This window comes from Mixophyes fleayi, chromosome 4, assembly GCF_038048845.1.
Source record: "Mixophyes fleayi isolate aMixFle1 chromosome 4, aMixFle1.hap1, whole genome shotgun sequence".
NCBI classification, from domain to species: domain Eukaryota; kingdom Metazoa; phylum Chordata; class Amphibia; order Anura; family Limnodynastidae; genus Mixophyes; species Mixophyes fleayi.
The window spans coordinates 280958899-280984189 of record NC_134405.1 but is presented as its reverse complement, the minus strand read 5'-3'; the positions used below and the strand labels follow the sequence as shown (position 1 = coordinate 280984189).

Genomic DNA, 25291 nt, shown 5'->3' with positions numbered 1-25291 from the left:
CAGACCAAGTACATTCCTTTCACAGGAAAATGCACCCTGCCACACTGCAAAAATTGTTCAGGAATGGTTTGACGAACATAACAATTAGCTCAAGGTGTTGACTTGGCCTCAAAATTTCCCAGATTTCAATCCAATTGAGCATCTGTGGGATGTGCTGGAAAAACAAGCCAGAGCCATGTAGCCACACCTCAAAACATTACTTAAAGGATCTGCTGCTAATGTCGTAGTGCCAGATACCACAGGACACCTTCAGAGGTCTTGAGGAGTCCATGCCTCGACGGGTCAGAGCTGTTGTGACGGCACGAGTGGGATTCTACAAAGTATCAGGCAGGTTGTTTTAATGTTGTGGTTGATCAATGTATATCCACTGTTTATATATAGCTAACTAATAGATAACTTTGGGTTTAAATAAGATGTACAATACTGGTTGTGACTTAATAGCCATATTTTATATGCCTTTACAAATAAAAAATATTTACATTTCATTTATTCTTTCGGCAAATAATATCCACTTCTGGTTTTGCTTTAAAGGCTGGAACGTACTTACGAATTATTTTGGCACAATTTTTTGATGTTTTGTCTCACCTGATACATTGACTATTCCTTCAGCGGTCTGGTATAATGCTGGGTGTTACACAGTATGTAACTGAAGCGTTGACTTTTTGGCCCTCAAATTTGGAATTAAACATTGTGAGATTGTGGATTTTTCACAAGTCTAGAGAGTGCACTCTTTACTATGGAATTATAGATAAATTATAGATATATTATATAGTACCCATTGAAAACGGCTGTATAATATCGATTAAGTGGCAAACATACGGAAAAAAGGATATGTTTTCCAATGTGGAACACAAATCGGAAGTACAAAAATGGAACAATGAAAATCCAAATCGCAGAAATAAATGAATCCTACAACTACCCACCTAAAATGTTAAATGGTTAACTAATACAAATTAAGTCAATAGACTTACTAAGTATAAAAAGTATAAGTATATAAATACATAATCGAAAATGGAAATTTTAGATGCATTGTAAGCTTGCAGGCAGGGTCTTCTAACCTTTCTGTCTGTCTGTATTACCCAGTATTGTTTTATTACTCTGTTTGTTTCCAATTGTAAAGCACTACAGAATATGCTGGCATTATATAAATGTTGATGATGATGATTGATTGGGTGCCTCCATTCCAGAGGGGTGGAGATAGAGAACTGATGCTTTGAAAACAGGAGGCCAAATGGATCTTCCCTCAAAATACAGTGGCGCCAAAATGCCTGAAGGGAACAAACCTCAATTTTTACCTGGAGTATCTGATATTTATTGTTTATTGGATAGTGCCACTCATGTTATATGTAACTCCAAAGGATCTTCGTTAAATGTCATATATAGATCTATATCTCATATATGAAAACTGATGATGGATTATGTACATTGTATGCCAATTTATTATACAGGCCGGATTAGCACTACATTCACAACTAGGTCTGCTACATGCCTGACATGCTTAATACGTTTCAAGCTGGAAATTGTGGTATATGCAATGCAAAAGCTCTACTAGACATCTGCTGTGTGCGCATTAAAAATAGCAAGCGTTCTTCTATGGGCTTTAACCCATTTGCACTCTTTGGTTTTTTGTCGGTAATACTGGAAATACATAACCAGACATTAGATTTATGCATTTGAAGCTGGTGCCGAGTAGCTTAGCTCCAGTGGATTCTCTCACGCTCTGAAAATGTTTCAACATAACCAAGTTCTTAATTTCAGCTGCAGTGACCGGCTTTTTTCATTCATCCATCTGTTGCTCACCAATTGCTACTGGCTAATGAAGAGACTTGTCACCACTTTTAGCTAGTTACTGGAAGTTGGATCTATAGTTCTTCAGAGTCGCTGTAAAATCGGATCAAAATGCAACACAGACAGTCTTCTAATTGCTGCATGCGGCCATGCTTGATACAACACTTGGGTATCAGGGCTACTCTGTCTCCTCGATATCATGTATTATGGACTCAAATACCTGGAGATGCATCTCCATATTTGTCAGTTATTCATTGAAAGTAGAGATGTCTATATATTCCAAGTAAGGCCTAGGTGTCACATCTTCCCTGCCACTCGGTGCTGGGGGTGGGGTAAGGCTCATAGCCGCACTGGCACTCCCAAGGAAAATTTTAAAGCACTCTTCACTCAGGTTTGTCAGTAGTCTCTGCAGTAGTGCATCTGAATCACTGGGATACTAATGCCCAGAGGCATGTGATACATCTACGGGAGTAGGTGGACATGCCTCCCTCCCACTGCAAGTCTTCATCTGCCTCATCATTATGTACTCCCTGCTGCATTTCTCTCTGAGGCTATTCCAGCGCACGCTTCCTTGTGAGGTTTCAAGACAGTGGTATAGCAATGCAATACCCCCTTTCTATTATGTTATTTAAGTATTCAGGACAAGGTGGTCTGGCTGCCATCAAATATGAGGATACCTGAGTCAATGGTACCTAGACATGAGTTAAATAAATCAGCTAGGCAAATAGTGTGTGAAATAGGCATAATTTCCATTAAATATCTATATAACACCCATACAAGAACAGTACTCAATATATGTAGGGTTTACAACACTGCACACTATACATTCCTCTTTTACACCAATGCCTGCGCCTCATGTTGTGAGATGTGGTCTCGTTGCAATTGCATCCAGTACTTATCCCACCTGCTGAGCCAAACTCTATATTCCTATACCCACGTGGTAGGGTTACGGTCATCCCACTTCCAGCAGGTTCAAGTCCGTGGAGGCTTCAGAAAAAACATACAGCAATACTTTTCCAAAGGGAAGACAGGTGAACTAGAAATGGTGTTACAGGCCACAGAACCTGAGGAATCTCTGGTGATAAACTGCAACAAAGATATGTAAGTATGCATCCTGAAGATCTAAGAATGTGAGAATGCATATGAAAATATCTTGAAAGGAATAGTATGGAAAGCCTTTGAAGGTTTCCAGACCATAAAAAGTTTGCTAAAAAAGCATGCGATCATCTGAGCTGGAGAAATAAGAGATCACACTAGCTACCTGCAATGTTTGCAGACTGATATGTAAAGTTTCCAACTCTGCTGAAGGGGTTCTTGATCTGACAAAGAAGTTTACACTGGGAACATTATGAAACTCTTTATTTTGCTTCAATCCTTAAAGAGGCACTTTGGAACTGCAGAGGAGGTTGATGCTTTATTCATCCCCATGGATTGATATATGTGCCTGAGCAGAATCTCCATATTATTCAAATCAAATAGTCTGGGTTCTTTAATTTCCCAGGCTCACTACAAAAGGATTCATCCACATCTTTCAACGAATCTAATTCTGACTGGGAAAACCTGTCCTCTAATTCCTTACTTGTCTGAGACCTTACTCTCTTCCCCCATCTGCATAGCATATGAATCCTCCTTCATCACAAATAATTTAATCATTCAAGCTATAAATTACTTAAATTGAGCAGGGGTCTAGGGATTAATTCATTTGGACTGGGAATTACATACTGCACAATAGAACGCTTTACAATAAATCGACAAAGATTTGTCACATGCTCCACAGACTTAAGCTTCTAAGCCTTACTCTCCAATCCCCCCCCCCCATAGGCTCTACATGAATACAGAGATAACAAAAGAGCTGAAATAACTACAATCCAGAAAAGATGCAGCCTTAACATAAAAGCTTAGGTGCTCTTCAGCTGCTTGGGGTTGGACTCATGCTCCATCCTTCTGGCAAATATCTGGTTGCTCCTATGCTTCATTTTCCCACTGTGGTGGCCAATGGTGCTTACTATGGAACAGGCAACTATGACATGATCCTGGTCAGATTATTCCAAGATTGTGACAAAATGAGTCCGATATGCATAATCTTTGGAGATGTACAACAGAGTGTGTGCGTATGAGCGGTTTGCTGAAAATAATATCTTTGTGTTCCCGTCTTTATTAGATTTTCTGTGTAATCCTGGGCAATGGAAGAATCAGTGTGGAAATAAATATAAGAATGCCCACATTATTCTTAAATATGCCAGGTGGATTGCAGCAATTCATCTTATTGCCTTTAAAAATTAAAAATTAGTGGATATACAATATCCTGGCCTCCAACCTCCTCCCTCTGGACAAACAGCAAGTCAGCAACTCCTAATGCAGTGGTTCCCAAACTTTTGCAATTCGCGGCACCCTTAGAGTCTCCAAATTTTTGCAAGGCACCCCTCCAAAATAATTACTGAGCAGTCCTGTTTTAGAAGTAGTTGGGTCAAAAAATTGTAATAAGTATTTAGGTCAGGACAGAAATACTTATTTAGTTGTATGCAAAAATGCCCCCTCTGCATCCAGACACTCTGCCCCCTCTGCATCCAGGCACACTGCCCTCTCTCACGTTGCCCCCTCTGCCCTGTCCCCTCCTCTGCCCTCTGTCACCCTTCTCTGCCCTCTCTCACGCTATCACCCTCCTCTGCCCTCTCTCACGCTGTCACCCTCCTCTGCCCTCTCTCACGCTGTCACCCTCCTCTGCCCTCTCTCACGCTGTCACCCTCCTCCGCCCTCTCTCACGCTGTCACCCTCCTCTGCCCTCTTTCACGCTGTCACCCTCCTCTGACCTCTCTCACGCTGTCATCCTCCTCTGCCCTCTCACACTGTCATCCTCCTCTGCCATCTGTCCCCCTCCTCTGCCATCTGCCCTCCTCCTCTGCCATCTGTCCCCCTCCTCTGCCATCTGTCCCCCTCCTCTGCCATCTGCCCTCCTCCTCTGCCATCTGTCCCCCTCCTCTGCTCTCTGTCCTCCTCCTCTGCCCCGCGCCAGCTATAGAAAAAAAGAAAGCAAACAGAAACTTACCAATCCGCACGGCGCTAGGACCCTGCAGCCTCCACTCTCCCGCAGCAGCTGTCACTGACGTCGATATTCAGTGACAGCTGCGGGAGAGAGGAGGCTGCAGGGTCCTAGCACCGCGCGGATTGGTAAGTTTGTTTGCTTTTTTTTTTTCTAGGGCTGGCCCGCGGCACCGCTGGGAGCCGCGGTGCACACTTTGGGAACCGCCGTCCTAATGCTTGTAAGGTGTTAAATTCAGGAGTTTTTCAACTGGAATTAGGAGTCTCATTAACCAGTTCTGGCCTCAACTGTTCCCTGCTGGGCTGGTGCCTCCAAGTCTATCAGATTCCAGGAGAGGACAGCTACACGTTGGGAGGAGGGACTAGTGGGTGTTCCACGATTTCTTGAGCTTTGTGTACAGTTTTGCCTCTCACCAGCTACACTGTGATTCCTGCGCTTGATCCTGCATCTTACCCGCTACTTCTTCAAACATTTTGTTGCCATGAATTTTGACTCCATCCGCAGTCGATTGTGGGTCTGTCCTCTTGGTAAGGCTGCTGGAACAGGGAGACCAGCTTTCAGATCCAAATTACGTTGATAGAGAGCATTGGTCGAGCAGTCAGGAACATCAAGCGATCGAGACGCACCGCTGAGACAATTTCATACAGCTTGAACGGGAGTTTTGCCTTACTGCTGCAAAATTACAGGGACCACTTCGATGGGAGTTTTGTCCTTACTGCTGCAAAGACAGCTTGGTTGGGAGTTCATTGCTCTGAGGGATCTGGAAGGACTGAAGGCTCTGTTAACCCAGGTAACTGCCTCAGAAACACTGTACTGGGCTACAGCCTTGTTAGAGCATGAACTGTTAAGCAGAGATATTTAACTTGCAGTAGATTCAAGATTTTGTAACATATCTGAGGAGAAATTTAAACCGATGCTGAACCATTAAACTCTACCATTCCTTTATACCCGTCTATAACCAGCGGACTGTTTCATTTTATCATTGTTCTTTTGATAGCATCACTGAGAGGTTTTCGCATTGGATTTATAGTGTGATTAGATACTATTGTACCCATCTTCTCTCTTTGACTGTGTAACCCTGAACCCCTAAAGACCAGGATTTCTCTCTGTGTCTCTATTGTAACATTCTGGAATATTCACAGATTCCTCTCTGCCTGGTCCTCCATGTTGGTTTCCTTTAACCCCAGACATGATGGGTGCGAATGTGCAAAGCATCTGCAGCAGTGTGCGCACCATTTGGAAGTCTGATTACAAAAAATTCCACTCTTTTGCATTGCATTTTGTACCAGCAAAACCAAGCACTTTAAAGGTTTCCTGCACTACAAAGTTGGGAGGTATGTGTCACAAATGGGGATCTTAGCAGCACTTACCCCATCCGCCGCTGTCATATCACGGCTACCTGGGTCCCTTCTGGTCATCTGCAACATTCCCATTCTCCACACCTCCGTTTGTAAACAAACACACACTGTTTGTTCTGCTGCATGGGCGCGGCCATCTTGGATGCAGTCAGGTGATCATTCCAGACCAAACAGATTCAGAAGCTGTGATCACATGAGCTGATCAGCCAATAGTTGTTTGGGACACCCTATTTAAACCTGCTGCTTTGATCTATTCATTGCCAGAACAACACACTTCTCTCCAGAGGATAGTTCTTGGCTCCAGTGTTCCTGTCTGCATTACAAGTACAGTGTTCCTGTCTGCATTACAAGTGCAGTGTTCCTGTCTGCATTACAAGTGCAGTGTTCCTGTCTGCATTACAAGTGCAGTGTTCCTGTCTGCATTACAAGTGCAGTGTTCCTGTCTGCATTACAAGTGCAGTGTTCCTGTCTGCATTACAAGTGCAGTGTTCCTGTCTGTATTACAAGTGCAGTGTTCCTGTCAGCATTACAAAGTGCACTGTTCCTGTCAACATTTCCAGACTGCTCATTCCCCTGCTATATTCTACAATCAGCAAGAACATGAGCAGGAAGATCATCCAGACTGCTAGGTTCTGTTTCAGTCCTGCTCCAGCTAGTCCCAAGGGACACGAATCGGATCAAGAAATACAGACGAACGTGACAGTATGGCTGCCAGTCACACAAACTGTTCTCACTAAGTCATGAGAAGGCAAAGGGTGTAGAAGGAAGGGGAGGTTCTTACAGTACACAGAGTTCAGAGGGACGTTCCACAGCATCTTTGCTCGCTGCAGCACGAGCCATGTGACTAATGTTGCCATGACAGTCATATTACTCTGTAGACACTCTGCAGACATTGCTATCATAGCCTGCCACAGTGATTTATGTTAGAAAAATAACACTTCATCTTTTCATGGGATTGCTGCCTTATATTAAAATATAATTAAAAAGAAATAATGGAATACAAATGGCTATAATAAAAAAGGTCATGGAGGGGTTATCACAAACCCTAATGTTTTATACGTTTAAATGTTGTGGATTGTCTGGACTTGGAAGCATTGATGCAATGGAGCATCACATTCTGGGTAGCTGTGGGGAACCAAACAGGATGAACAGTCATTTCAGTTAAAGATTTTATCAAGGTAATAAAGTATATAAAACACAGTGCAGTTAAGATTGAAGTGCATGGTCACTGTGAGTGGGTGTTATGGATGAGCTCATGAAGTCTGTCTGTTCGGACTTTCTGGAAGATCCCACTTGTGGGACTGTATTACAAATATTGGAGCCTAAGGTGGTCAAAACCTCTCATTCCAAACAAGTCTATCGGCATCTGATAAATATATACTGCATTTCATCAGTCTGAACCGACTACATCAGGAGTTATTTTAACTGTGTGTGTGTCTGGGTAGGGTTGAGTTATATAATGAAAGGGTGGTTTATCATTTACTTGATCTGATCATTAGCTTTATAAATGTTATTTGGATCTACTAAACCTGGCTATATCAGTAATTTGTGTAAGCACATGTTAGTCATTAGGTGAAAATAATGATATTTCAAATTAAATTAATTCTAAGTAGTGAAACAGACTTGTACCAATTTTAGCAGTACAGCCTGCAATAATGTCAGTGTTCTACCACCTTTCTAAAATCCATAACAAACTGACCGAACCTTCCACACACAATAAGTTATTTTCTCCCTGGGGCTTACTCAATCAGAGGTTTTCTGCTAAAGCTTTAAGAACCTTTCAAGGGCTTCAGTAGAAGTTTAATGATTGGGGGAACAAGGAAGTCAAACAGAGGGCAAAACAAACAAGCAATAGAATCATGGTTATTAGGGACCCCTGTAAACAACTACCTTTCCACCCTACAAAAATAAAACTGCAAATCGTTTTTGTGAATTTTATGTTACACTATACAATACAACATCCCTCGTGCACTTTGAATCTCAAGAACACAATTGTCTGATATTTTAACACATGTCCTTGAATCAAATGTTGTGATATTCTCACAGAGACTCCTCAATAAGAATATCTCCACATAGGAATTAAAAACAAGTGATCAATGCTTAGAAGCTCTTTAGCAAATGGGCCAGCCCACCATTGCAAAACATTCACTGAAGCACTTACCCTCATGCTAACAGAGCCCTTCAATTATATTCTACAAGGCACCAAATTTGATCTGGCCACTACCCGGACAAAGATCATAATAATCCCAAGAAAGAGAAGTACTCCATCACCTACGATTCAACTCAACCTAGATCTATAAATATTTTTCAAAATCTTAGTGAATAGACTTACAGGAGGTTATTTCCCGCTTGGTGTGATCAGATGGTATTTATCTTGGGCAGACTATTTCACAAACTCACAGGCTCTTCTTGCCCAGATTTTGGCCCTGAATGTTGAAAATGTATTTGATAAAATAGGAGGGCCATTTATGTAAACAGCGCTCTTCCATGGAACTGGAAGATAATTTTCTCAGTCACAGGCTTAACCCTCAGTGCTGATCATGGCTTTCTCTTCTGCTACTTTTTTGATCCAGAAAGGCACTAAACATGGATGCCACTTATCTCCCTTGAAATCCGCTCTGATGATGAACCCATTTGCTGCTAAAATTAGAGTAATTCCAGACATTTCCTAAATTCGAGTTGGCCCCATAAGAGCACAAACTTGCACTAAATGCAACCAATGCCCTTGCTACACTGTCTTATCCTTCTCTTCAATCTACTCAAAGAAATTTGCCCGCAAAGTGAGGTCTCAAACATGAAGATAAAGATGGAAAAAACTGAAGTTTTGGACCTAAACATACCTTCCTGTACTAAAAACTTGTAGGAAGCAATTTTCAAAATTTGGTGAAAACCTGATACCCTAAAATATCTTGGTGTTCACCTATCTACAAAGTATGAACAATAATACACACAAATTATTCAGCCATATTAGAGTCTCTGAATTCAGGTCTATCTGGGTAGAAAAAAATAATTTATTTTCCTGGGTTGGCCGGGCCACAACAATTAAAATAATTGTCCTCCCAATATTTCATTATGTATTTAAGGCTCTCCCAGGGAAAAATCCATGCTAAGATATTCAAGAGATTACAACAAAAAGTCATATGGTCACTTAAGAAACCTAGAATCTAAATGTATATCCTGCACATGTCCACATGGGAATGGGGACTCAGGGTTTCCCAACTTTAAGTATTATTTCATTGCAGTCCATCTTGCTCAACCAATAACTTCAAAGAGATCAACCATGTTTTTATATTCATTTTATCATATGCATATGAATTAATATGGTCATTTTTCTGTTTTAATGTTATGCTGTTATTGGTGTCGATAACATTTTTATATCTATGAGTTTAAAACAATGCAATATTGTTTATTTTTTTATTCAGCGTCATACAAATCAGAAAACCAATAAGATATAAATAAACAGAATTAAACAAAAACTGATTACTGTAGTATAAATGAATTCAACATTAAAAACACAAAACTTCTCAAAACAAAAACAGATATATTATGAGTTTGTCAACCATGGTTTTTAGAGTTTTTGGAGGAAAAAGATGGAGAAGAGGGGATGAAGGGAGAGAGTGGTTTGAAGCTCAGGAGGTAAAAAATGAAGATTCGTGAAATTGCTGAGGAGTAAACTAGTTTTAAGAGGTCAAAGGCAAGTGGATATTGTTGTGAAATGCTATCTCACGGTTATAAATACCCAACATATACTCAGTGGTTCTTTACTATTTTCTGCTCACGTTTCAAGTGATGATCAGTGTACAGTGATCTGATTTCTAGTGCCTAATTATTTTGTTTTATATTACATAGAGAAGGACACATGGACGTCACACAAACATGTATCTAAATGCATGGAAGCACGGTGGCTTAGTGGTTAGCACTTCTGCCTCACAGCACTGGAGTCATGAGTTTTATTCCCCACCATGGCCTTATCTATGTGGAGTTTATATGTTCTCCCCATGTTTGTGTGGGTTTCCTCCGAGTGCTTCGGTTTCCTCCCACACTCCAAAAACATATTAGTAGGTTAATTAGCTGCTATCAAATTGATCTCAGTCTCTCTCTATCTCTGTGTGTGTGTCTATGAATCTAGACTGTAAGCTCCAATGGGGCAGGGACTGATGTGAGTGAGTTCTCTGTGCAGCGCTGCAGAATTAGTGGCGCTATATAAATAGCTGCTGCTACTGCTGATGTTAGAGCCTATTTCAGCATGACTATATAAAATGCTTTTATTTTTGTGTGACCACATAAAATGTACTACCTGGAAAGTACTATATAAAATGCAACTCTCGAAGGATGGCACACGGGGATATAACAACTTAGGTGGCGGAATGCAGGGACAGGTTTGTGAAACCAATTTGGTTACCTTCACTCTACCAAGCAGTCTGTTAGGGGACATATGTGAAACCTACAATTGACTACTGTGCCACGAATCATTTTCTTGATTAAATGGACCAAATTGACAATGCTCTTAAGGTGAAGAGAGGCTTTTAAGCCAAACGTATTTAAAATCATGCGTTTGTGTCCAGCATGTACTTATCACTTCAGGGTTAAATCTTTAGAGTGAACAGCCAATAGGGTACAGGGGGAGGGTCTGGCTGTTTCATATTAGCAGTGGAGCAGTGTGCGACTTCCTCTTTTCCAGGGATCCGGATACCAGGCTGGCTGCTGCACATCATGCTTAGTATCTTGTTCTCTGTGTTTTGTTTTTCTGCTTGTCACGTCCTGTATTTTTGTGTAATTTAGCTGCATATCTTTCTCTCTCCCTTTCTGTCATAGCTGTACCATTCCTTCTTTGTCTTCCTCCCTATCGAAGACTTCCTCTTCTCCCAGTAGCCCCTGTCCCCTTTCCCCCCCTTCCCCCCCCTTCCCCCCCCCCCCCTCCCTCTCCTTCCTTCTTTCTTTTCTTTTTCCACCCTCCTTTGGTATTTTCTCCTCCCTTCCCTCTCCTTCTTCCCCATTCTCCTCAGCATGTCCCGCCCCACCAGGATTCGGTCTGTCCCTGCCCACCTCTCCAACTTTGCCTTGTCCCAGGGGCCTTCCACCTCTATCCCTCAGCCTCCGGAGCCCTCTTCCTCCGGCCACACCAACCCGGTCCCCTCTCCCCAAGCATCTAGTGCTTTGGTGCAAATACTTCCCCCCCCCCCACAGCCGCCTGGCACACGCTGGCCGTAAGTCATGTGGCCCGGGATCGCTGGGTCACTACTTCTGGTCCCGCGCGAGGTCGGGTGTCTTTGTGGGCGGCATTCAGAGGGCTAGTGTCCGCAGGTGGAGATCCCCTTCTGCTCGGTCAGTGTCGAGCGACATGGTCAGGACCATTGGGGATCCCCCTCCTTCTTCAGTCTTGGGCAGCGCATTGGAGCATCCTCTGGTGGGTGAGCACCCTTCCTCCCTCCTGCACCTGTCCAGCCCTCTCCATACAGGGGACTAGGTCCCATAATCCTGGATTCTCCTCTCCCGGCTTCTCATTTATTTTATGTGGGGGTGAATAATAAGGTTGCATCCAGCCCTATCCCCGCAGCCTTGGTTGGGACATTCTCCACTTAACCCCCTCCAATAAGGAGCGACAGGGGTAATAGCCCCTCCCTTGTCCCCCCTTTAATGGGTATGCCTGGTTCTGCTGCCCCCCCCCCCCCTTTTCAGCTGTAGGCCCCTCTCAGGCCCCTCTCAGTATTACACCTTTCCTGCTGCTTTTCTCAGGGGCCTCCCCCTCTCAGGGACCCTTAGGGGTAACTGCTCAAACGCAGTCTCAGATGATGTCCCAGCCGTTACCAGAGGACGGACAGGTTATAGCTCAAGCCCAGCAGCTGGCTGCCTCCTCACAAACAACCAGGCCCGCGGATAACGAGTCTGACAGGGTTGAGTCCTGGCCTTTTCCACCCGCAGATCTACAGCAGCAAAGGTCGGGCCAAGGGTCATCTGCATGGTCACTACCGTACCCCCTAGCAGGGCAAAGTTTGACATCTCAAGGGGGGCCCTCATGGACAAATCCATACCCTTCCCCCTCAGGGCAATACTTTCATACATACCCGAACCTGTTTTACCCACCCCCCTGAGTTTCCTGTTACGGGTTCGCAGTTTCCTCCTCAATCTCAATACGTTGGGGACAACAGTGGTCGCCCTGTGATTGTTTTTGTACCCCATCTTGAAGTGACGCCTGCCAATGTACAGGGTACCAATAGCATACAACCCAATGCAAGCTCTCAGTTGTTGCCCGTTACAGATGCTAATAGCTCTTTATATCTAGTACCACAGGTATCTGTCGGGTCGCTGTCTCAGCAACAATCTCGGTCAGGCATTGGTGGCCAGATGGCAGCGTGTCAAACCAGCGAGCTGGCTTAACCGTCCACAGTGGATCTCGCCCAAGTTTCAACACAGCAAGCAGTCTTCAGCTGGTAAGCATGACATTTCTAGAATTTGCAACACACACACACTGCTAGCTCTCCCGGAAGAGGGCAGAAGAGACTCAGCGGCGCGGAAAAAAGAAGAGGATTGGACTTAAGGTAAGTTAAGGGGGCCCCTATATATATATATATATTTTTTTTTTTTAGGGGCCCGTAACACTGCATTGCCCGAGGGCCCATAAAGTTGTTAAGGTGGCCCTGATCACGACTAGCGATTAATCTATTGCGTGTTCTGGTTTTGAGGTGACTCGAATTCGGCATCAATTTTCGTGCTCACCACGTTCCTGGCGTAGACAACGAGCTAGCATACGCTCTTTCTCGGTTTAATTGGGGGCGTTTTAGAATATTGGCTCCACACGCCCGTCTGACAGGCTTGAATTGTCCCCCTTATGTTTGGCAAATGGTCGAGTCGAGATTGCAGAAGTGTCTTTGGCCCCATCCAGTAGGCGTGGCAATGGTGGTTGGGTTATCACGAGACAATAAACAGCGGTCAGGTCAGATCGCCTCTATGTCGGATTTTGTGTGGGAGCGATATAATGAGGGAGTGTCAAAAGCAAATATGGCTTCTATGTTAGCAGGCATTTAATTCATGTCCAAGTTGAATAATACACTGGATCCTACTAAGTCCTTCATTATTTCTAAAGCACTGAAAGGGTGGGCTAGAATTCACCCGGTGGTAAGGGATAAGTAACGGCCCATAGACCAGCCGACATTGTCTAGATTGATAACAGCCCTGGCGAAAGTACTAGAGATCCTTACGAAACGCTTTTGTTTAGTGTGGCCTTCTCCTTAGCTTTTCATGGGGCTTTCAGAGTTAGTGAGGTGGTCGCACTCTCCAGAGCATCTACAGATACAGCCTTGCTGGATAGACACATAGTGGTTCAACCTGCACTTGTTCATTGATTATAAGATTAGAAGATTTAAGACAGATCAGGCAGGTAGGGGTCATTGGGTTACTATTATGGTGCAAACAGATAAAGTCATATGGCCAGTTTCATTGTGCACTGATTTCGCTAGGGCTCACCCCCAGAGCGAAGATTTGTGGTTGATACATGCAGACAAGTCGCGATTGACAAGATTCCAATTTAGTGCCCTGCTAAAACACTCCCTTACCTCTTTAGGGTTGGAACCGGGGCTTTATGGGACACATTCTTTCCGGATAGGAGCAGCTATAGCGGCAGAAGTCAGAGGTGCATCCATCTCAGAGATTCAGGCACTGGGTAGATGTAAATCACATACTTATAGGATATACGTAAGGCCTGATGTGTAATTTGTACTAATCAAACCTTTTACCACTTTATTTCTCTTCTCTGGTGGTGGGTGACCCAGGGTTATGCTGCTCTCCGTGTTGAACGGGGGCATGAAGGGATTTTTTCCTTGGATCAAGGCCTGATTAGTGGTGTGCCTCCGGGGTTTCATGGGTTTTCACCTTCCTTTGGGTTACCTGCCTTATGTTTTTCTTCCTTTTCTATACCGGTTACCCAATAGCCCTCTCAACTTGAAGAGGTGTGCTGGGTGTACAGGATGGCGGCAGTTTCTGGGTCGGCAGTGACTACCATCTAGTAAGGAGGGTTAGTTGAGAGTAGCAGCAGCCGGTTGCCCGGTTCATCGGTATATGGGGTTCTCTCCGCCTCCCCTGAGTAATTGTACCCTCTAGTAAGGAGGGTCAATGTTATAGTAATAACAGTTTGGGCCTTAAGGCCGAGTTGATATCGATTGCCGTATTCAGCTTTACAGAAGTTTTCCCTCTAGTAAGGAGAGTTTTTTAGTTAAAGTTTAAGGATGCAGCTTCAACGGAGATTTATGCTGTGGTAATGGATGGTCCTCAGAATCCGGTGGCAACAGTTTGTCTCCTGTTGAAGAAAGTTAAAGTGTGTAAAGATGGTAAAGGGTTTAGATGCCAGATTTCTCTGCAAATGTTGATAAAGATATATATTTTTTGTCCTAGGTTCTGCCCATATTTTGGGCATCAAAGCATAGCTTGGCACGTAATTGGTCACATTTTTCCCACCCTGTTGACATCAGATGACTAGGAAAGCGAGGAATAGTGTGGTCAGAACTCATCCCCATTTTATCCCAGAAAATAAGCGTTGAGGGCGCTCCTGTTATAGCAGTTTTTCATTTGGGAGGCAACGATGTTGGTAAAGGCGAATCCCTTGACTTAATTATCCACATTCGAGAGGACTTGAAGCTTATTCATGCGGAATGGCCTGAGATTAGGATCTGTTGGTCTAATATTATACCCTGTTTGTCATGAAGATCAGAGATTTCCCCTGTCACTTTAGCAAGAGTGGTTAAGAAAATTAACGGTTATGCAAGACAGAACATCAGAGCCCTACAGGGCACAGTCATTGATCATCCCTTAATTACAATGGATAAGGCATACCTTTTTAGAACAGATGGCGTTCATCTAACAAAGGAAGGCATTAGGCTGTTTATTGAGCAATTATATTCAGGGATTGGGGTCTTTATTTGCTCCTAGGGGTGGCGGGCCGTAAGCCTTTAAAGGTTCCCAGCTTTGGTGGGAGAGCATCGCATTAGGCTCGCAGTTAGCAGACGGTACTTACACTGTTCGGGGTTAATTGTGACTGTCCCTTTCAAAGCACTTGACTCTTGGTTGCTCTAGTAAGGAGTACCCTGGGATGCCTAGTAAGGGCATAACACTGTTTGAGTCCAGAGGGGGGTATAGTCGCTTATTGCCTAACAATAGTACCGGCCAATAGATAAGGTTTAACCTGGGTCCGTGGGAAGGTGATCTCCCACCTTATTGGTATATGCTTTTAGCTGACTGTGCTGCTGTCTCCGCCACCTCCTTTTGATTCTATTTAAATAAACTGTGACCTTTCTTCCAAAACTTACATTGTTGTCTGCGTCATTATTATGATTATTGGTATTAAGCATGTAGAGTTTAAATGAAGTAATTTGGTACATGTAGAGGGAAATCAACACTATCCATTTTAAGCAATACCATTAGGATGATGATAATCCTTGCGAACCACCAATTGGCACAGCAGAAGGATCAGTCTCTCATACATTTGTATAAAATCACCTTATTTCGCAAGAATTAAATTATCACAAGCTCCTCACGATTTGGTGTGCCCAAGCTTCCAATCCCAAATGAGGACTGCAGACACTTGGTGTAGGAGCTATCACCAAAATGGTGAGAAACTGTAACAAGATGCAGCAATACTCATGTCTGCCCACCTTGAATTAAACATGTACAACCACTACTCTGATCAGTTGGGGAAGGTAGTTGTCTTTGTCCTATAACTGGAAGCTCCCTACAAAATCCATAGGTCAATTCTACAGATAGCTCTAGAGGAATTAGGAAAAACACTATTGACAACACTGGCCACAAACATAGGAGGAAAAATAGTTATCTCCACAGTTAGAGCTGATGAATTTGACACACTGAGGGAACAGTCAAGTGAGTTGTGAAAGTGCCTATGTGAAGGAGGACTGGCTTATAAAGTTATACTGAGAAGCTTAGAAACATAGAATCCCTACACAAAGTTTAACAGGATGAGTTTATTTAGTTTCTGAAACCATTTTGTCACTATTAGTGATTATTAATGCTACAATTTATGATGTTAAATGTAAAACTGTATGTGTTGCCACAGTTACTGCTACTTATATGAATACAGAAAGAAAATAATAGCCCACAGCCCAATGACAATTTAGAAACCAACGTACTACTACAGTAAAGATATACTCAACAGATACAGAGGGCCCTTGGCTGGAGTAAGCATGTCTAATAAATGTCAAGTATCTATACACTATTGATGTAAATTTCACTGTACCATTTTTATTCAATTGCCCTAAAGAATTTTGGTAACAGTTCTACAGACTACGGACTTCTTCCTATGACTTTGACCATAGTTGAAGGGCATCAATTAACACCTGTATAAGCCTTTAATGCCTCAGTACATCCTAAATTACTACTTATTTGAATATTCTGAAATTAGAGAGGACTGAGCACACATAGGCAGCTTGAGACGATTAATGCAGGGATGTTGCTACTCCTTTAAAGAAAGGTTGCTAACCTTGTCAAAAACTCATCCAGCTACTTCTAAGGGCCGTAGAAAGCCGGTGACTATATAATAAAAGCAGAGGAATCAGAGTACTGAGTTAGCTCTAGATACTACTGGAGTGGTTGTTTATTCATTACTAGGTTAAACGCTGGAGCAATCACTTGTTGTTTGCTCAAGCAAGCCTAGAAGGCCACTACAGTTGTAGTGGGTATGACCCCCACCAGGGTCTGGTCTACTTTTGTGAACATAGACAGTGATGACAGAGCCCCATATAATCTGGGAAATGGCCTTTATACAAGCTTGTTTGACTTTATTAGCCCAGATACATGCATGAAGATACTTCAGGAACAGTTTAAGTCCATGAAGGTCGTCCAAAAACAACACAATGCTATCAATTTCTATAGGATCATAGTGTGTTATTCATGTTTCTTTGGGTGACACGGCAACTGTGTAAGATTTACCTCAGCACACATTTTAAGACTTATTCTCCATATATTTATCAACAGACTAATACACTGAATGGATAATAAAATAAAGCAAAGTAGGAGTCAAGTTATAAATCTAGTTTTTGGTCATAAATTGTCTGATTTTCAAGATAGCACACCAAACTGTATATTGTTATATGCAGACAAATTTGCAAAACCATTTACCCACTGAATAACATACTAAAGCAGCAAAAATGCACATACCTTTTTTAACTGTGAATATTGTTGTAGTTCATTTTGTAGACATTCATTATTGTCTTTCTCTTTATGAAGCTCCTGTTGAAGAGTTTTCTGCTGTTCTCTCTCTGATTTTAGATCATGCTCTAAACTGGAGCTATGTAATGAAAAGAAATGCATATTGAAACCTAGAGTTGCAATTGGTGCCTCTGTACCTACACTCACATTTTTACACTAATCACTCCAAATGTAAGGGCACCCAGATTTTTACGACTAGCTGCTACATCAAGACATTTTTTGCACTACATATGCTAAGCAGGGTGACTTTCTGATGCCAGCTGAAGATGACAATTAAACTTAAACTTACATGAAACGATTGAGGTCTGGTTTACCATACATCCCAAATAGGGCGGAACATTTAAAAAAACCACCGCATTCACCCAGAATATTTCATGCTTATGTCCCTTCTTCAGCTGTGAATGATGCAAGCTGGGTTTCTCCACTAGTGACTGCCAGATCTCTTATCCATAAGAGGATCTTTAGCATTCTGCAGTAACTACAGTTCTTTGCTACTTCAAATGCATTACGTCCAACAGGCTTGGTCTGTCCGGGCCCCCTGTTTGATCTCCTGTTCCCCTCTGCAATGTAGCGGCTCCCAGTCACTGATAGACTGGGAGCGTGCAGCGTGGTGTCGTCATCACTGTGCATGCTCCCTATCAGTGACTGAGAGCCGACGCATCAGGTCAACAACGGGTTAGTTAATTGGGTAAGTTATTGTGATGGGGAGGGGGGTGAGGGGAGCATTTATTGTGATAGGGCAGGGAGGGTGGAGAACATTTATTGTGATAAAGCAGGGGGGAGCGGTGAGTTTATTGTGATAAAGCAGGGGGGAGCGGTGAGTTTATTGTGATAAAGCAGGGGGGAGCGGTGAGTTTATTGTGATAGGGCAAGGGGGAAGCGTTGCTTTAATTTTGATTGAGGCAGTGGGGCATTTACTGTACAGAGGGAGGAGGGCATGTACGGCAAAGAGGGAGGAGGGCATGTACGGCAAAGGGGGGGAGGGCATGTACGGCAAAGAGGGAGGGGGGCATTGACGGCAAAAAGGGAGGGGGGCATGGACGGCAAAAAGGGAGGGGGGCATGGACGGCAAAAAGGGAGGGGGGCATGGACGGCAAAAAGGGAGGGGGGCATGGACGGCAAAAAGGGAGGGGGCATGGACGGCAAAAAGGGAGGGGGCATGGACGGCAAAAAGGGAGGGGGGCATGGACGGCAAAAAGGGAGGGGGGCATGGATGGCAAAAAGGGAGGAGGGCATGGACGGCAAAAAGGGAGGGGGGCATGGACGGCAAAAAGGGAGGGGGGCATGGACGGCAAAGAGGAGGAGAGGCTGCCAGTAGTACTTGGCCCCACAGTTTCTGATGGCTGCCTAAGTGGGCAGGGTCTGGGCACCATAACTTTTTCCTGTTTTTATTTTAAATGGCTGCTCAGCCTCAGAACTGTTTTTCATAAAACAATCATAGGATACAGCCAGTGCATTGTCAGGCCCTAGAGACATAGTAGTGAGGTGCCCAGTAAATGATAGAGTAGTTTGTGAAGTCATTAGGCTGAACAAAACTTCTATGACTTGGGGTGCAAACACAAATGTGGACTGGTGTGCTTTGTATATCAGGATTGCTTCTTATTCAAACAAAGAACCCTCTGACAGCAGCTTAAAATTATTAAAAAAGACAAAAAAGTCACAAAGGAAGCTGAAATTAGTTCCTAATAATATATACCATGAACTGAACTCTGAATTGAACTCTGCGTACAAACGGCAGAAAAAGACTCATTGTCTTCCAGGGTGAGATTTTAATTGAATAATGGATGGTTAATGGTTAATGTCTCAGGCAGATCACTCTGAATATAACATTGTAGACAAAAGAGATGGAATATGATCTCTCCAACATACAGTAAATTTCAGCAGTGCCAGACTGGTACTTTATTTCTCCAGTCTAATTATAAAAGCATGGAGCTAGGTAGGAGGGGCGTAAGCTGCTGCCATCACCTCAGCGGCATCCAGAACTGCGTTCCTCTGGACAACTCTCGCTGCTAGTGTACCGCCTTGCTGGTACACCTGCGCTGGTACCCCTGACCTCCTGCCTTCAGATCAGGGTAGCTGTGGATGGTACCCCTTGCCTGTCACACTGGCCAGAGCTGAGGTAGCAGGCAAAGTGTTGGTACTGGAAAGCACGGGTCAAACCTCATAAACGCCAGAGAGCGGATTAGATTTGGTCTAATCTGTGGTCAAAGGAATTACAGCAGGTTAAGTAGTCATCAAACCAAGTTCTTGAAGCAGTGATAGTCTATTAGCTCAAGTATCCTAATAAGGACAGTTAAACACCAGTCGTTGGTACTAGCGGTCTTTCAAGAGTTACAGATGGAATGACTCATTACATGGTCAGACAGCTCGTTTTAACGATTCTGACACAAATCCTGGCAGGGGGTAAGCCAGCCTCCACAAAGACTGGATCTGAGATGTTCTTTAAACTTGGTTTTAAATGCAATTTATACTTAACAAAATTTACACAAATCTGTTGTATCCTAAATCACACTGATCAGAGGTTTCCTTTCACTTTAACCAGGCAGGATACAGGTAACAACTCCCTACTGTGTATTTAAGTGCTGGTCACTCACAGATGACAAAGATCTAATTAGCTTAATAGGGGTTTCCTCTAGAAAGGTTAAAACACAAAACAAATTTCCTCCCCTGGTCTCAGAAATAAATACAAATAAATACAATATACACACAATATAAAAAAAATCAGTGTTATCAGTTCCAAAGGTAGGGGATTTGTTTATACGTAAACCCCTAGGGATGCGGTCGACAGATATGTAGTGTTCTAAACCTTGGACATCCCACCATATACGTGTTTCTTTAACAAACAATTTCTCTATATCCCAAACAAGACTATCTAAGTCTAATCGTGATTCCAATATATTGGCATTTTCATTGAAGATCTTTTTGCACCAGTCTGATCTTTTAGTTATTCTGTTTTTCCCCATGTTGCTACTGTGGAGAATACAATCTGTATGGCTGCCTGTTTAAATCAAAAACCAAGAGAATAGATATAGATAACAAGATGTAAACACTGGCGCTCAATGCAGTATTGTATATATGAAGTAGTGGAATTCAAACCCACATATACACCTTTTCCACATGAGGAGGCAGCCTTCCTTCAAAACTCTGGCTGGTATGGCCGAAAATGAATATAATAGGTACAACAGAGGGAGGGCGCAATGGTGATGTTAACAGATAGTACTGAACAAGGTCGGTACACAATAAAAGGCCATAAGGATGTAATACAAGTCTCTGGGTTGGTGTCCAACAATGTATGTAATTAGGGTTTCAACAAGTGCAGTCACTGCAATATTTGCAAGTTTGCGAACCCTGATAAGAAACCATTCTACAAATGTGATAAAAACCAGAAGTTCAACATAAAAGAATTTATGAACTGCCAAACATCCTCTGTTATATATCTACTAGAATGCTCTTGTGGTCTTAAATACATAGGTAAAACGAAAAGACCATTAAAACTAAGTATCCAAGAACATGTCCGGAATATTAAAAATAAAATCGAATCCCATTCTGTCTCCAGACATTTTAATAAAAAACATAACTCTGATCCAAACCACCTTACGTTCAAGGGAATAGAGAATGTGTGCTTAGGATGTCGAGGAGGGGATCTCCAGTCCAAGCTCTCCAAAAGGGAGATGTTCTGGATTTTCTAGCTGAACACCCTTACCCCTTCTGGTCTTAATGAAGGCTATGAAATTGCACCTTTTTTATAGTAATGTGTCTTATTACATTTTAGACTACTTTTATGACATATTTTACTAAATATCTGTGGGCCATTTATGGTTGATGGCTACTTTTGTTGAGAAGGGCCACATATTCATGTTACTTGAGGGTGAATAAGACGGCACCAAAAATTTGCATTCATATTTTAGCATATGTCCTCTTAATTGCAGTTTTATGAATTGTTCTGTTATATAGCTTTTACATGGTTATTTGTGTGTTTTATTGTATGTTTTACCTGCCGTGTTATTTATTTTAGTTTATTTTATTATTTTATTTCCAGACATTGTATTATATTTTACTCTGCATGTTATGCATATTATATCACCCTTGCCTAAGATGGCCACTGTAGACCTCACATACCAATAATCTATGTGGGGGGCCCTTATCCAAGATGGCCGCCACACTCGTTTTCACTGTCACTTGCCATAGACTTTTTAAACATGAATCTGGCACTGGACATGTTTCATTAGTGCCCAGGGACTTAGACCTGTATACTTTTAGATAATATCATTGTATCTTGGCCGCGATATACAGTATTTAAACAAGCCCTGAACATGGGTACTTGTTTTTCCTCCTGAAGAAGTCTATTAAGACGAAACGCGTTGAGGACCCATTACTTTGTATATGCTAATTAGGTCACACTACCATCCTGGACATTTAGTGTATATACCCTGATACTTCTGTGTGGAGATCGTTGGTAATACCTGTAGAACTCTCCAGGGAACCATTCTGGTACAAGTTGACCTGGTGCCTAATACAGATAAGCTTATATTTACTTTGCATAATGTGAGTTTGCATTTTATATGATTGCTGAATAAATTCTTTGTACATAAATTACTACACTATATGGCTCCTCTATCTCTACTATTTTGGTTGATTGGAGTTTGATAGCGGTGACTGCATGGGGACGGCTGCCCGAGGCTAAGAACTATTGTATACTGCATTTGCTGTTTTGCCTGTTCCTGACACACTAGCCGAGATTTCCTCTTGGAGAACCTGATACAGATAAGCTGGTTTTATATTACTTTCTGGTATGCTCCCACCTATTGATTTCTTATCTGGTGAACTGCACTACTCTATACACCTCCCGTTTATCCCTGTCCTCTGTTGACATATGATTGGAAAGTTAGTAAGCTGTGTTACATTGGTCCAGCAAGCTTCATATGAGTAGCAATTGTATCTTTTTATTGTGGCATCAGAGTTGAATCTCTGCACATCAGTGTCTGATTTGGTCCCTCTGTCTAGCATTTGGATTTGAGAACTGGACTAGTTACATACATTGTTGGACACCAACCCAGAGACTTGTATTACATCCTTATGGCCTTTTATTGTGTACCGACCTTGTTCAGTACTATCTGTTAAAATCACCATTGCGCCCTCCCTCTGTTGTACCTATTATATTCATTTTCGGCCTTACCAGCCAGAGTTTTAAAGGAAGGCTGCCTCCTCACGTGGAAGAGGTGTATATGTGGGTTTGAATTCCACTACTTCATATATACAATACTGCATTGAGCGCCAGTGTTTACATCTTGTTATCTAATATATATATATATATATATATATATATATATATACATACACACATACACACACACCTCAATATATTTAATACTAGCAGAATACCCGGCGTTGCCCGGGATTTAAAGAATTTTAAGACACAACTGTGTTACAAAGTGTTTCTCTGAGTTTGAAGAGACCAGTAACTGGATGAAGCGGCATTAAACCATTCCCAATATTTAAGAAATGGTCAGCAAACTGACCGTCCATTGTGTTGCCATGCAGAGAAACTCTCATATTTGTGGTTAGTCGCAAAGTGCGAACATGCCTGCAAAGATGTGATGATTTAAGGCATGCATTAATTTCATCCGCCATTGTTCCTTTTGGAATGACCGGCAATGTTTGTCGAAAATCTCCAACCAATACAACAGTGACTCCACCCATTAGTAAATCATTGCCTCTTAAAAATTGAAGTGTTTGATTGAGGGCCTGTAAAACATTTTTGTGTGACATGGTGCATTCATCCCATACAATGACCTGACATTGCTGCAGAATCTGAGTTTTTTCTGTTCGTTTAGTGATATTGCAGACGGGAGTTTCACTTCGGGCCATATTAAGCGGTAACTTGAAAGCTGAATGTGCTGTTCTTCCACCAGGGAGCAAAGTTGCAGCAATTCCAGAAGAGGCCACAGCAATAGCTTTCTTGGAATGTACTCGAATTTTAGCAAGTAACAACTTGATGAGAAAAGTCTTACCTGTTCCTCTGGGTGCATCCAGAAAAAATATATTTCCCCTTTTTTTTGGAACTTCTTCCAAGACATTGTTCCAGACATTCCAGAGTTATGGTCGTTTTAGATGATTTTTAGTTGTTACCCCCCTCGCCACCCCCACCCTTAGGAGTGCTAGGGGTGTCTTGCCCCTACAATATTTGTTGTCAGACTGTAAGTCATATGTGTACCAGGTTTGGTGTAAATTGTTCCAGACATTCTAGAGTTATGGTCGTTTTCGATGATTTTTAGGTGTTACCCCCCTCGCCACCCCCACCCCGTAATGAATTTCAATTTTTTTTAGTTGCCTCCGTCATGTTTTAATACACTCGTATGCAAAATTTCATGATCTTCGCTTGAAAAATGTGGATTTGTATAGAAAGACAGACAGAAGGACAAATTTTCTCTTTTATATATTAGATATATTGAATGCGTATGCCCAATCACATCTACAGAAGTCTCTGTGCAGGATTACTATAATTTGTGAAAAAATCTTGTTACTTTCTTACCTTTGTTTAGTCATCTTTTCAAGATGTTGCTGTAATGTTACAATTTTGGCATCATATTCCTTCTGCATTTTAATTACATTTTCTTCCGACGTTTGTCTAGCTTTTTCTGATTTCTGAAGTCTGAAAGAAAATGTATATTTTAATGAAAAAAAAAAACCAAATCATACACATTCGATATACAACTTAATTTTAATGTTTAATAATATTATCGGTATGGTAGCCAACAGTCTACAAAAAGAAGTGCAACAACCAGCATTGGTCTTCTGTTGGAATAGGTATTCTTAAGATCATTAAGTATAGAAATACTCCTAATATTATTTATTCTGGAACAAGGCAGTAAAATGGGAACAATAAATGGGTAACAAGTCCAGGATAGGTGTTAATGACCAATATAATATAAAGTTCCAACAGGCCAGCAAAGTCTAATCCAAGGGCTATATTACTCTGATCAGAGTATAAACCCTAGTCTTAGTCTGTCCCTAAAACGAACACATCCTCTCGCTCAGGACAGGCTATTTTAAACCTTATCTAGAGATCCAGCGGGAATTTACGGCCCCCTATATGTGGACGTCTTCAAAGCCTTATTGACCAAACCCCCCCTTTACCTCCCCCAGGTGACATGAGCTAGGTGTCCCCCCTACAGGATAGGTGCAGCTAGGTCAGGAGATGGCAAAGAACAAAGGTCAGGATAATTACGAAAGCATGGCAATATGTGTAATCCACAACTCATTAACCACCTTCATGTTTTTACTCAGTTTTTACCCAACATACCAGCTGTGTTTCTGACCTTCACCATCTTGTCACTTGTTAATTTAAACAATACAACAGGCCAGTCTTAGCAATGCAACCATCCCACCACAGGCACATTGAAAACCGAACCTCAATAGTGTATCAACAAAAGTCTGTTTTCTTCACAATATTACTACCTTATTTCATACAAACAGTGGTCACTCTCTTGTAAATGTACCATTAAAAAAATATCTTGAAGGATAAGGATAATCTACAAAATTGAGCAGGGTATGCAGTTGAGAAAAGGCCCATATTTAAGCATGCTACTGACATAGAGCCTCACTTAACTGCTAGATAATGAAAGGTAACAGACTGTACACAAAGTTTGAGTACACAGTTTTGGTGCAGTGGTATCAGGAGATGTTTGGATGGATTTACTGCATTATGAATGATAAATGCAAGCTGAAGCATCTTTGGTAAAGATCACTGAGCTATCGAAGAAAACGCTATCATGTAACACTACAAATACTATCCTACCCGACCTGTTATTTCATCCTTGACTGTCAAGTCTAGTAAATTTATTGATATACATCTTCAAGAAAATGTTACTAGTTTACCATCATATACCAGGGA

At 42.1% G+C, this 25291-nt stretch overlaps 1 protein-coding gene across 1 annotated transcript in view; it reads right to left on the bottom strand.

Annotated features, from left to right (window-relative positions):
- LOC142152797 (RUN and FYVE domain-containing protein 1-like) overlaps positions 1 to 25291 on the bottom strand; it is a 183454-nt gene that overhangs the window by 31393 nt on the left and 126770 nt on the right. The window contains exons 13-14 of the mRNA XM_075209791.1: positions 23930 to 24049; positions 17347 to 17476 (exon numbers count right to left, since the gene is read on the bottom strand). Coding sequence (XP_075065892.1) covers positions 17347 to 17476; positions 23930 to 24049 — 250 coding nt within the window. The remainder of the gene's footprint in view (positions 1 to 17346; positions 17477 to 23929; positions 24050 to 25291) is intronic.